We start from the raw sequence: 14,454 nt of genomic DNA, 5'->3' as shown, positions 1-14,454 counted from the left end.
TGTGAATTGACAAGTCATATACCAGCTGTTATGTGGACACTGTTTGGCCTTTTACATTGGTGTGACTACCACCCATTTATCAGTCAGGATGAATGGATATAGGCAGAGGGTGCATACAGGCAACACACAATATACTGTTACAGAGCATACTGTACAACATGACAGCCATGACTTTGGTGCCAGTGTCATCATACACGCCATCTGGATTCTTGCCCCAGACACTAGCTTCTCAGAACTCCGCAGGTGGGAACTAGCACAACAACATGTCCTTGGTTCTCCCCACCCACCTGGCCTTAATTTAATTTCTTCCGTCTCAGCATTTATTCGGAATAACTCTCCTTTCTTCACACAATTTTAGTTTCCTAAATCTTTCATTTTTGACTAGTCTATTTTTCACTGTCTCCCTCCCATCTCTGTTACATACAATGCACTTAGCTTTTCACTCTTATTAACTCATGCATGATGTTTTAGTAGTAATCTCTGTCTTGCATATTACCCTGTCCCAGGTTTTCAAATCTCAACCTGTGCAGTCCCCAACACTCAGTCTTTCCTTCTCATCCCGTCTGGTAAGTCTCCTTTGTCTCAGGGTTCTGGGTGACTTCTGAACTGTACCCCTTCCCCTAAACCTCTCCAGTCCTTTTCCTTTGCCCCTTTCCTTTCCCTTCAAATCTGCTGCGAAAAGAAGGAGCCACTGGCTCCGATTCTTGTAAATGTTAAATCCGTTTCTATGTGTGTTCCCCTGCTGACACTTGGTGAGTAGGTTTTTTAAATCTCTTATGCAGTTGTTAAATAGCTACCTGTAGTTATCAGTAAGATAGCTTTGCTTATCTGATCCCACATTGATAGATGACTACATAAGTAATTACAGTGTTATAAAATGATTAGCGAATAAGGAAAACAAGAAGATTTGAAATAGATGCCACCTGTGGGCATTAGAAGTTCAACAATGAGCTCAGTTTGATTCTATTTAAACAGCAACAGCTACTTCAAAACAAAATATCCTCCTCACTGTAACTCTTCGGTTCTATCACAGGAACAAGTTTCTCAGTTTGGAATCATTAACAAACACAATTCTAATACTGTGTCAATAGTAGGTTGGATGACAGCAAACATATTGTGGGTCCTGTGACAGCAGAATGTTCAGGAATGTAAAGTCTTCTGTCTTAAGTGCACTGCTGACCACATAAGGTATATTTAGTTTTTTTAAATGTTAATTTGGAAAAAGTTGACATGAAAGATAAACAATCAAGAAACAGAAGGGGCAGTAAAAAACTTTAAGAGGAATAACCATTCAAAATCCAGGACTGGGCACAGCTGAGATGAGTGCATCTGTACTGCCTGTGATTTGAGTGTACTGATAACTGCAGCTGCCGAGAGAACCACAAAGCTGCTCCTCACTTTGCTGTCTTGAGACAACTGTCTGTACTCAATTCGGACAGCTTTATAATGTTGTCTTTCCCCTCTCCTTTTAATGAATATGTTCTCCCACTGATTACAATGGCATATCTTTCTTAAAAGATATGTTTATGATAAACATCTTTATGTAAAGCAAACAGATTCACTGTCTTCAGTGCACTATTTTTTAAAAGACCAGTTTAGACTTTACATGAACCATCTTCAGATCTGTGGCAATCGTAAAATAACTAAATAGCAAATACTCTGAAATAGAAAATGTTACCATACTATGCCAACATAAAACATCAAATGTATCAGAATCATACACAACTGTGTAGGTGAAGGAATAACCCATCCCACTATCAACAAATTTATGTGTTACATCACAAAATAATGGCTTTTTAGAATCTACGTTATTAAAATATTCCATAAGGCTATTGCTACCAGACTGCATCTGGTACAATTGTCACATTTGGATAAAACAACACCAACACTGAATTAAAAACAATTTTGTTCATTAGGTGAGAATGGATGTACTTAATTAAAATCTCAGGTTTGTTAGGGTTAAAAGACATTATTAAAAATACATGAATATAACAGAAAGAAACATTCCACTTGGAAGAATATATTAAAAAACAAAGATGCTGTGACTTACCAAACGAGAAAGCGCTGGTAGATAGACACAATAAAAAACACACAAACATACACACAAATTTCAAGCTTTCGCAACCAACGGTTGCTTCATCAGGAAAGAGGGAAGGAGAGGGAAAGATGAAAGGACGTGGGTTTTAAGGGACAGGGTAAGGAGTCATTCCAATCCCGGGAGCGGAAAGACTTACCTTAGGGGGGAAAAAGGGGACAGGTATACACTTGCGCATACACACACATATCCATCCGCACATATACAGACACAGGCAGACATATGTAAAGGCAAAGAGTTTGGGCAGAGATGTCAGTCGAGGCGGAAGTACAGAGCCAAAGAAGTTGTTAAGCGACAAATGATGTACGAGGGGGCGGCAACTTGAAATTAGCGGAGGTTTTGGCCTGGTGGGTAACAGGAAGAGAGGATCTTTGCCTCGTACTTCCGCCTCAACTGACATCTCTGCCCAAACTCTTTGCCTTTACATATGTCTGCCTGTGTCTGTATATGTGCGGATGGATATGAGTGTGTGTGCGTGCACGCGCGAGTGTATACCTGTCCCTTTTTCCCCCTAAGGTAAGTCTTTCCGCTCCCGGGATATCACACATCTTGGGCACAGCACACTTGTTTCACCGCACACTTTCTCTCACTAGTTGCCCTGGACATTCATGTGCAACAGCCTTGGAGATTCATGTGTAACAATCATCACATTAGTAAATCAATATAAATGTTGAAATAAGTACAGTGACTGAATTCTCTATGATCATTCAGTATTAGATTCAGTTCTTCCTTTTTGTGAGTATAAATCTCAAATTCCTCCAAGACATTAAGGAACCGTCCCTTTTGAGCCCTGTGTAGGATGTCGAAATTTTGCTCAACATTCATGACAGAGTGCTTTCATGTTGCACTATGTGCCCCAAATAATGTTTTGGTCCAAGAGTTTACGTGCTCCCTGAACCTTGTTCCAAAGCTCTTCTTCGATTGCCCTAAGTACTATTGTTGCAGTTATTGCATTTGATCCTGTACACGTCTGAATCCTGAAATTTGTTCTTACAGTTACAGATTTCAGGGCAGAACTTGAATTTTAACATGTCATTGTATGGAAACTAATTTTAAAATTTGCTTTACAAGAACATATCACAATTTTGTCAGAAGTCCTTCCATTGTAAATTAAAGCCAAATACCTTCCATTGTTGTTATTCTTAACTGTGAAATGACTTAAACCTACTTGTTTTAATTGCTTCTTTATTTTATTATTCATAACTTTTCAACATGTCCTTGCTCTTGTTCTCATTCGCCAGTCACTTGCTTTAAAACATTCAGTTCTTATTTTACATCCTGCTGGCCTAGCATCAATCTTAATAACCTGTACATCACTGCATTGAAGTACACCCACTAGCATCATGGAGGGTGGCATGAGTGCCCATTAATAACAACATCTACACATGTACATATCCTGACTAGGCTAAATTCATGTTTTCTGTCATTCTTTGTTAGGGTTAAATTTAAGTATTTTATGCCGTTATCCTCTTCAAAGTCCCCAGAGAATTTAATTTTTGGGTGCTGAGGACTCATTCTATGTGCTACATTTTCTCCTTTGTGTAATAAAATCTAATCATCCACATATCTCCTTTAACTATTTTTCCTTGGAAAAGAAATTCTATGATGAAGATCCTTATATTAAAGAGGAAATCATGATTACAGGGAGTATGGAGAGGATTTGATTTAATGACACAGAGGAGACAAAAATGAACTGAAAACAAAGTACATGAAAAGTTCTCAGTACCAAAAATTAAATTTACTTTGGACTGAGGAAGATAATCACAATAAATTACTTGGATTTAACACTAATAATAATAGAAAATATGAATTTAGCATGTTCAGAAAACATACATCTACAGATAGTATTAATGACCATTCATACCACACTCCATGCTACAATTGGGCATGCTGTAACGCAATCGTGGACAGGTTATTAAGATTACCATTACACCAGCAGGAAGCAGGAAAAAACTGAGAGCTCTAAAGCGAGTGGCCATAGAGAATGGCTAAAGGAGCAAGGACGTGGTGAAAATTTATAATAAAATGAAGAAGAGCACCTAAAACAAGTAAGCGTAAGTCACATTTCAGAAAAGAACAACGACAAAGGGTATACGGCTTTAACTTATTTCTAACAACACAGAGAGATGTTTCCATAACACAAATATCAAAATTGGTCTTCATACAAATAACATGTTAACATTCGAGCTCTGTTATATAATCTGTAATATTAGGAATGAGTTTCAGGATTCAGGTGCGTACAGGATCAAATGGAACGACTGCAGTAAACAGTATGTAGGGCAAATGAGATAGCACACGTACAGTTGGAACATTGAGCAAAATATGGACATCCTACATATGGCTCAAAAGGGATTATTCCTTGACGGTTTGAAGGAACTTGAGATTTCCACTCATAAAAGCAAGATCTGAATGTAAGCCTGAATAAGCACAATGAATTATATCACATGTTTATTTAAATATTTATTACTTACTGATGTTATGATTATTGCTTACATGTGTCTAAGTCAACTGGTGAGAGAAAGTGTGTGGTGGAACAACTGGACATGTGCAGTGCCTGACATTGGTGAAGGGGCCCTCCTGTGCAGCCCTTTGAAAATAGGGATGGTCAGCAGACAACTGGTCGGTTTGCAGCACAACACCAAATTGGCCATCACATGAGGAAGCAAGCCATGATGCCAGGTTTACAGCAACGCCAAGGATGTGGACACCCCCCCCCCCCCTCCCTCTTAAATTAGAAGTATTTCATAATTTTATTATCTCCATTCTTATCAAACAAACAAAACTTATTATTGACTCAATTGTGTGTGTGTGTGTGTGTGTGTGTGTGTGTGTGTGTGTTATCTAAATGTGACAAATATAGCAGATGCCACCTGTAAGCAGTAGCCTTATGGAATATTTCAAGAACATGGATTTTACAAAACCACTATTTCATTATGTGATGTACGTGTGAACTTATTGACAGAAGGATGGGTTGCTCTTGTAATTGATACAGTACGGTACATTCTGGTGCACGTGATGTTTGATGTTGGCATGCCATGGCAACATTTTTGCATTTCATAGAGTAATTTTACAGTACGTGCTGTCTTCTTTGTTTTTAGCCTCCTTTTTGCACTTGCAGATACGCACGATGTATATGTTGTTTAGTCTTTTGTAGCTGTAAGGGAAGTCTTAAGACCAGTGTGTTTTGCTTTATTCTAAAGTACCTTCAGTAGTTACTATAATAGTGTTTTTTCTTCTCCTACAATTCGGTTTTCTAGGGTCGTGAACAGTTCACATGCTTTACTTACTACTATAAACAGTGTTAATTCTCATCATTACCCATGGTTTTTTGTTGTTTACTTCCACATGTATGTGTTGGATTTTAGCACACATTTCGTATGTGTTAGATTTTAGCACACATTTCTCCGCTGTGAAGAAGTACTGTCATCTCGCCATTTCATGTGTTTTGTTTTGCTATTGCTGTAGTTGGAAAATATAAACACTCGCAGAACAATAGCAGACACTCCTGCAATTACCAAAACAAACAAAAGATGAACACACCCCACAGCAGCAAAACAAAACACACATAATAGCAAGCATAGTTTTCTTCACAACACAAAAACGTGAATATATTTAGTGCAGTTGAAACTGCTGTGCGCTAAGATCCAACACAGACATAAGGAAGAACAGGAAGTATGAAAGAAACAACAAAAAACAGTGAGTAAGAAAACGAATTAACACTGTTTATAATAGTACGTAAAGCGTGTAAACTGTTCACGATCCTAGCAAACAAATTGTAAGAGAAAAAACCATGATGTTAAAGTGACTGCTGAAGGTGCTTTAGAATAAAGCGAAATGGGATTGGTCTTATTAAGATTTTCATTACAGTTGCAAAAGACCGTAATTAATCAATACAACTCATCTTACTGTTGCCTACAGATCACAGAGGATGGTTCATGTTGAACTAAGATTAGGCCTTTTAAAAATTAATGCACTCAAGATGGATAATAATATTCCATTTAAAATCAGTAATTGCAGATCTGTTCCCCAAGAATGTTATGTCAATTTTCAAAATTTATGTAAAACTGCTGACATGTGAATGGAGGCAACTCTTACTGATTTGGAATACATGTCCTGGATAGGAATTTTGACCTGACCTGGAATAATTCAAACTGTATGCAAATACCTAAAAGATAACATGAGACACTTTATGAAATAAGTGCTTAACAAGAAAAGTGGGAAACAACAGCTGTTGGCTTACCCAAGTAGCTAATTTCCTTAATTGTGTAGACTCAATTAATAGAAAGCAAGTGAATTATTCATCCAAAACAAACCAGCTCATTGTTTTATAATTACAAGTGTGATCATTGTTTCACAATTAGAAGTGTGACTGACCTGTCAAAACCTGAATCTGCTTGTGATTATAATTACTGCTTTACTGCTGTTGACACTGGAGGGCACAGGAAAAATGGCTCTCTTCATTAACTCCTAGTTCTAGAAATATCATCTTAAAATTTAATTTATTTAACCCCTGTCCACCAAGCCAGATACACCATTCATGGTTGTTATTGATGTCCTCTGAAGTCTCAATGTATGAGATGGATCCTTTTGCTGTGCTCATTAATAGAGAGAGATTTCCAAGAAGTGTTACACATCCTGAGTGTGTGTTTTTCAATAGGTTTGATTTTTCACTGGAAGTATCAGTTTTGTCTTTCATATCTATGGTTCAATGTTTCACCTCTTGCACTTTGAGATTTACAGAATTCATATAACTGACAACACCAACTATAAAAGCCTGTTTAACAATACACCAAGGACTACAGAGATGCTTGTCCTCTTTTGTGGTCATCTCCAGAAACACTGAAAATTGCAAGAGAAACCCAACATACCACTTTTGTGACTGGTACACTAATGGCATTTCCATGAGTGTTCTTCCTATACATACTAAGCATTTTGCATGGTGTAACAATAAGGACAAGTCCATAGACAAAATAGTAAGGCCAACACACAATATAAATATTATACAGGGTGGTGAAAAAGTTGGTGGACAGTTTGTTACAATAATCAGACTAGTGAGTTGTTGAATGCGTGATCTGTGAGACACGTTTACAGTTGTAGTTTTCCTAACTGTCACGAAGTTAAAGAAAGAAGAAAGGATTTTTGTGTTAAACACCTTTTATAAGAGTGGTCCTACTGCAGTTGTTAATGATTGGGGATTACACTTTAGATCAAAACCACTGTCGAGACAAAAAGTGTACAACATGTGAGATAGATTTGAAGAACATAGATTAGTTATGGATGCACCAAGATCTGGCCAGCCAACAACAGTCACAGCAGAGGAAAATTGCCGGTACGTTTAACTGTGACCCAGTGAAAATCAATCAGACAATTAGCAACTGAGCTGGATTTATCACAAAGATCAGTGCAAAGAATGTTACCAAACAGAAGTTTAAAGTTTACATTCCACATTTACGTAATTATGACGTGCTGAAAACTCTCAAGAAATTTACTTTCAACACAATGGTGCTTCAGCACATTATGCCACTGCTGTCCACGACTGTTTAAACGAAACTTTCCAAAGAAAAGTGATTGGTCGAAGGGCAGATATTGACATGCCTCCATGTTCACCAGATATCACGTCCACGGATTTTTTCCTATGGGGTGTCACCAAGGACTCTGTTTATTCTCAATAACTCCCAGACCATTGTTGAACTGAAGATCTACACACAATGCATTTCACAATTTGGACAGTGATAAATCACTATGCCAAAGAGTATGTAACAGTACTCCACAAAGACTTCAAAGATGAATTAATGGAGATGGAAAACACTTTGAACATATAAAATAATTGTAAGTATTGTTTGTATTTGTAATGAAACCTAAATTCAATCTTGTTTAAATCAGTTCTCTGTGTCCAGCGACTTTTGTGCCACCGCATATACACCAATTCATATAGCCAGCAAACTTGTGAGCATGTGACAAGGCCACAGTATTCTTTCCCCCTCATCCTCTAGCCTCATCCCATTCCGCACATGGTGTACCAGACAGAAACATGATTGGAGAGCACAAACTAATGGAGCACTGTTTAGTCATGCCTTATCTGCAGCAACAGGTCGTAGTGAAGGTACACATTGAAATATATTTGTTAAGCGGTGAATTTTACAACAAAATTCCAATGGCTCCCTCAAGTTTGCACAAGGCATCATAATATGTTATATTGATGTGACTTACCAAACAAAAGTGCTGGCATGTAGATAGACACACAAACAAACACAAACATACACACAAAATTCAAGCTTTCACAACCAACGGTTGCTTCGTCAGGAAAGAGGGAAGGAGAGGGAAAGACGAAAGGATGTGGGTTTTAAGGGAGAGGGTAAGGAGTCATTCCAATCCCGGAAATGAAAAGACTTACCTTAGGGGGAAAAAAGGACAGCGCTTTCGTTTGGTAAGTCACATCACTTTGTTTTTAGATATATTTTTCCCTCGTGGAATGTTTCCCTCTGTTATATTAATATGTTATATTTTATTTCACAATTTTGTCTATGCCTGAATAGAGTGAAGCCTAATAGTATGTTTCAATGCAAAAATTTGCAAGTTACAGTTGGTTGGTTGGATGAAAAGAGGAGGAAAGGGACCGAACTACAAGGTCATCAGTCCCTTGTTCCAAATAAAACAATGCCACAGGTGTGAGAATAAAACAAGAGAGACTGACAACTCAAAATGGAATGAAAGGAAAAAATCGCAAGAACAATGAAGGGCAGCAAACTTGTAAATGGACAAAAGGGGACAAGAAAACCACAGAAACACAAGAAACGGGATGAAGAGATTAAAACAACAAAGCAGGTTACCATGGCTGGCTGACCATGAAAATAAAAATGGAGAAGCCAGCCACTCTGCAACACATTAAAACCTCCACCCTAGAAGGTGGATTACTTTATCAGTATACTTAGCTGCAAATGGAACTATTACTGAATTTAACTCTAACAGATTTTATAGAGCAAGGAAAGTAATCTGTATCTTATTTTGGTAACTTAGCACAAAAAGAATTACAGTTGAATGTATGTCGTATACATGCATGATAAATTCCTGGTTAAGAATAATAATTTCTGTTCACAAGTATTTACCTACAATTTCCCCCAATGTTGTGACAAAGTGTGAAACTTTTTTTACCATATATTCTAGATGGTTCAGTCTGAATTTCAGTATTTTGTTGTGGGACAACCTCTTGGTACTAGCTTACAATAAACTTCAGTGATGAAACTAATTGTCTAATAAGGGTCACTGCTTTTTCACACATTATTAGAAAACATGAGGACTTTGCTACTGACAGTCAACACTGGAAAGTAAACAGAGACATTGACTAATAAGCTACTCCACAGTTACAGAAACTAAGATCAGTGAGCTGTGTGTCAAAAAGACAAACAAGGTGCGGTGGAAAGAAAATTTCTGAGTTGTAATTTCCTGCTATGCCTTGCTCTTTTCTGGAACTGTATGAGACCTATTTTCAAACAATAAATAACTATTCTATTAAGAAGTTTTATTCATGAAATTTAAAATAATGTTGTTAAGTCTCATTAAGTCTGAGATTCTCTCAGAATGATAACATTAAGCATACATTGGTGATTGGAAACAACATGTATTAATGGATGCATTCTGTAAGCAAACTAATTAATCTCAATCTAGGCTTTGGTAGCTCATTGGCAACCATCAACCTCTTCTACTACTTACTTTCCATTGCAAGATTTATACATTAGACTGGAGATATGCTAATCTCTTCTGCCCCCCCCCCCCCACAAAATAAAAAAAACTTAGTCATGCAGGCATTAATATCCCTGATTTATATGGCCACTTGTGTAGGGGGTATTAATATCATTTCCATTGATCTAATTCAATTTTTATTTTGTTTAGGCGTATATTAAATGCGTGGCTTGGTAGATCAAAGGGTGCCAGGCTACAAATCTATACACTTGGGATTCAATCCCTGGTTGGCACAACAATTCCCCCCCCCCCCCCTCCCCTCCCCTGTCAGTTTTCACTTCTTCCACCTCTGGCAATGACGTGTATAGTGAAAATAGACAAGGCACTTTGTGGTTCAAAGTCCACTGAACTGTAGTTTCCCCTGCAACTGGCTGATTAATCATGATTGGAGCTAAGTAATGGTATACCTCTTCCAATTGAATCACAGCTAGCAAATCAACTTTCTGTTTTTCACTTTGCCTGGTAACAGTGATCGTATTTATGAAATAACATTTTCACCAGGTTAAATCCCTTTCAGTTTAATGGAGAATTGAACAGCTGAAAACTGACTGGCGAAACAGTAATAATGATAGCTGGTCACTGCACAAAATCATCATATTTAACTAATGGAAAACTGACACAGGGTGTATTAATACCAACTGAACAATACTGACATGCCTGTCATAACTGTTCAAAAAGTAACTGATATACAACCATCTTACAACATCCACTCAAGTAACGTGCAGACAAAAATTATATAAGAACTAAAGGTTCAATTTCAAAGAAATACCTTTGTTTCAACTTTTCCAAATAAAAGGGCTGGAGTAATATTTGCTGGAGGTTTCGGAAATTTTAATGCTATCAGCATGTTTTTCAGGTCACTTGCAGTGGAACTTTCACTCTGAAACAAAAAGTATTTGGTTCATTAATCCATTGGTCACGTATGCAACAACTTTTTACAGCAAACATGTTTCACCATATAAAAGTACATGCAAGCAACTTTCTTACAAGTACATAGATTAATTAATTAATTCATACACTCTCTCACATACCCATTATTTTCTATGGCTCCCTTCTTCAGGGACGGGAAGTATACATTGACTGACTAAAGCATATGTTAAACCTGTGTGTGTGTGTGTGTGTGTGTGTGTGTGTGTGTGTGTGTGTGTGTGGGCGCGTGCGCCTGCGTGCGTGCCTGTTTTATATTAGCCATGTTTAACATAGTAAAATAGGAGGAATGACTGTGTAGGAAAACCTGCTCCATCCTCAGTTACATTAAATTGCTGAGGTTCATCTCCTATTGCTTGCATTCTAATACCATCATTAATCACAGTAGTTACCTATCCATGACAACAATTGACAAGGAAAGATCCCAACAAGACCTCACATTTTGAGGAGAAGAAAGTAACAGTTGCAAGGTATTAGCCATATAAATCGATACTGCATGAAAATTTAGGCCTTAACTCTGATAATACACAGTTATGACTTCTGAAAGTACTGCTTTTAAGCATGCCCATGCATTGGTTGGCATTCGTTCCACTCCACTGCGCCCACTTAATATTGAAGCTTGAAGTACTGTACAGTGGATTGAGTAAGAGGTATGTGAAATATGTTTTAACACTTGTAGTCTACATCTACATCTATACTCCGCGAGCCACCTTACGGTGTGTGGCGGAGGGTACTTATTGTACCACTATCTGATCCCCCCTTCCCTGTTCCATTCACGAATTGTGCGTGGGAAGAACGACTGCTTGTAAGTCTCCGTATTTGCTCTAATTTCTCGGATCTTTTCGTTGTGATCATTACGCGAGATATATGTGGGCGGTAGTAATATGTTGCCCATCTCTTCCCGGAATGTGCTCTCTCGTAATTTCGATAATAAACCTCTCCGTATTGCGTAACGCCTTTCTTGAAGTGTCCGCCACTGGAGCTTGTTCAGCATCATAGTATGTCTTGTCTATTGCATCCAAGCACATGGTTTCTAAGTGTAGCTGTTTCCAGAGATCTCTCTGCACTGAATGTTATGTTAGAATCTACAAATGCAGTGTAGGTAAATTAAATGAACAAGTGTCACTAAAGATGTGGCGTCAAAGTATTACTAACATCACTGTTGTATATTATTTTCATTGGATTTTAAAGCTGGTGCTTTTGAACTGAAGCACATTTGAAGGAGATGTGCTATTCTTCAACATGATCATACATCCAAAATCATTAACTTTGTTTCATAATAATTCTTCAGTTGGTTAAGTTTATTCATTTTGATTTTGTGGCATATATCTGAGGTCTGATAAAAAAGTAACAGAAATTGTTTTTCTTAAAAAATCTTTATTAATCAACATCAACTTTTTCCCCTTCAAAGTAACACCGCTCAGATATAACACACTTGTGTCAGCACTTTTTCCAATCTTGGAAGCCTTTCTGGAATCAAATTTTTGTTATGGTGTTCATCTTCGGCAATTCTGTTTTTATCTCATCAATGGTGGCAAAACGACGTCCTTTTGTGGTTCTCTTCAGCATTGGGAATAGAAAGAAGTTGCAGGGCACCATGCCTGGTGAAAATGGTGGCGAGGGGAACATAATGGTTTTGTTTGTTGCCAAAAAATCAGGAACAAGCACTGAGGTTAAGCTGGAGCACAATCGTGATGCAATTTCCATGAGTAGTTTTGCCGCAATTTTGGTTGTTTTCTTATAATAGCTTCATGTAAATGGTGCATAGCTTCCAGGTTGTATTCCTTGTTGATTACACATCCATAAGGCGGGAACTCATGGTGTGCTATCCTATTGCAATCACAGAAAACAGCGATAAGAACCTTCACATGTGATCGAACTTGTTGAATTTCTTTTTGTCTTGGCTCTCCAGGCAGTTTCCACTGGGATGATTGGGGATTGGTTTCGACGTCATACCTGTATACCCATGTTTCATCACCTGTTATAATCTTCTTTAGAAATTATCAATCACTGTCAACCTCATGCAGAAATTCCTGAGTGATTTCTACACAATATCATTTTTGGTCAAAATTCAACAATTTAGGAACAAACTTTTCTGTTACATGTTTCATGCCCAAAAAACAGAAAAAATTGATTGGCACAAGTCAAAGGATATGCCGACCTCATCAGCAACCTCTCTGGTGGTGATTTTCTGGAAACATTTTTACTTCTTCCACGTTGTCTTTAGTAAATGATGTGCTAGGGTGTCCAGGGCGGTCGTCCTCTTCTTGACCCTCTTTGAAAAGTTTGTACCACTTATTAACTCTTTAACTCTTGTCTTACTCACAGTAGATTCAGCAAACGCCACAGTCAACATTTTGAATGTGGTGCTGCACTTATTCCATCTTTCAAGTAAAATTTAATGCAGATTCTTTGATCCTTCTTTTCCTAAACTAAAAATCCACTGAGCTCTCAAAACACAAATAACCTTTTTGACTGTCAGCAATAAACCAAACATTTAAAACAGCTGTAAATGCAAACAGTCATCAGAAACATGTGTACCAATACGATAGAAAAAAATTAAATCTGCAAAATTAAAAACAATTCCTGTTTCTTTTCAATTACATCTCATACAGCTGCAGAATATCAATATGAGAATGTTATTAAAATATTGAGGTTGGAATAATTTTCACATGGGATAGATTGCTGGAGCAGAGAACTCTTTTTCCTCCTTAAAATCTTAGTATAAGTGGGTGATGTTTCCGTGTGAGAGCTGTTTACAACTAACAATGTAGCTAAAAGCAAATTTCAACCCTTTAATCTACGTAAAGAGAATTTGAAGCTACCGTATTTACTCGAATCGAAGCCGCACTTTTTTTCCGGTTTTTGTAATCCAAAAAACCGCCTGCGGCTTAGAATTGAGTGCAAAGTAAGCGGAAGTTCTGAAAAAATGTTGCTACGTGCCGCCACAACTTGCCGTCGAATATATGTAGCACTATACAGGCATGCTTCGCAGGCACAAAGATAAATACTGGCGCCAAAACCTCTGCGTCAATAAATAAATAAAAAAAAGTGGAAGACGAGCTTTTTTTCCTTCACCCCGAGTTTTGACCACTGCATTTTCATACATTATCCATCGAAGTAAATACAAATTCCGTATTGTTCATCTTCGAATGTTGCAACGTTTCAATGTACTACGAAAATCCGACTAGCAAGACTGTTAGGGATGTTTGTCAATATGGCCAACTCTACGTTCTGAATTTTTTCCTACCTGTGAGAAGAGACGGTTGCTAATAGGAACTTTTAAGAATTTTGAATCACATGCAGTATTCTCTTCACCATAAGAATAATACGAATACAAACATTTTGCCATGTAGTCTTTCGTGTTTGCTGCTATCTCATTTAAATTCTGTCTGCCTAATAAACTACGAAACTAGAGTGAGACAACAGCAAATGCGGAAGAATATACGTCATGTTTATATTCGTATTATTCTTATGCATAATAGTGATACAGTCAGAAATGAAGCACGGCAATTGACTAGATTTTTAAATCTAAGATGACGCTAATTTCTGTGCAGAATGTAATGTACTAAAGAGGCGTCTGCAAAGATTTTCAAACGGAGAATTTTCGCTAAACTCTCGTTCAGATCTTCTATCTGTCATACGCAGTCTATTATTTGGTTCTTGTCGATCATTATCAAAGAACGCAGCAG

General features: G+C 37.5%; 1 protein-coding gene across 1 annotated transcript in view; it reads right to left on the bottom strand.

Moving 5' to 3' along the window:
- The window catches only part of LOC124775512 (protein FAM98A-like), a 61,031-nt gene that overhangs the window by 27,969 nt on the left and 18,608 nt on the right, over nucleotides 1–14,454 (bottom strand). Inside the window, exon 4 of the mRNA XM_047250345.1 lies at nucleotides 10,605–10,715. Within this exon, the coding sequence (XP_047106301.1) occupies nucleotides 10,605–10,715 (111 nt within the window). The remainder of the gene's footprint in view (nucleotides 1–10,604; nucleotides 10,716–14,454) is intronic.

This window comes from Schistocerca piceifrons, chromosome 2, assembly GCF_021461385.2.
Source record: "Schistocerca piceifrons isolate TAMUIC-IGC-003096 chromosome 2, iqSchPice1.1, whole genome shotgun sequence".
Classification (NCBI taxonomy): Eukaryota; Metazoa; Arthropoda; class Insecta; order Orthoptera; family Acrididae; genus Schistocerca; species Schistocerca piceifrons.
The sequence above is the reverse complement of the archived record's forward strand: the minus strand, read 5'-3'. Positions and strand labels throughout refer to the sequence as shown.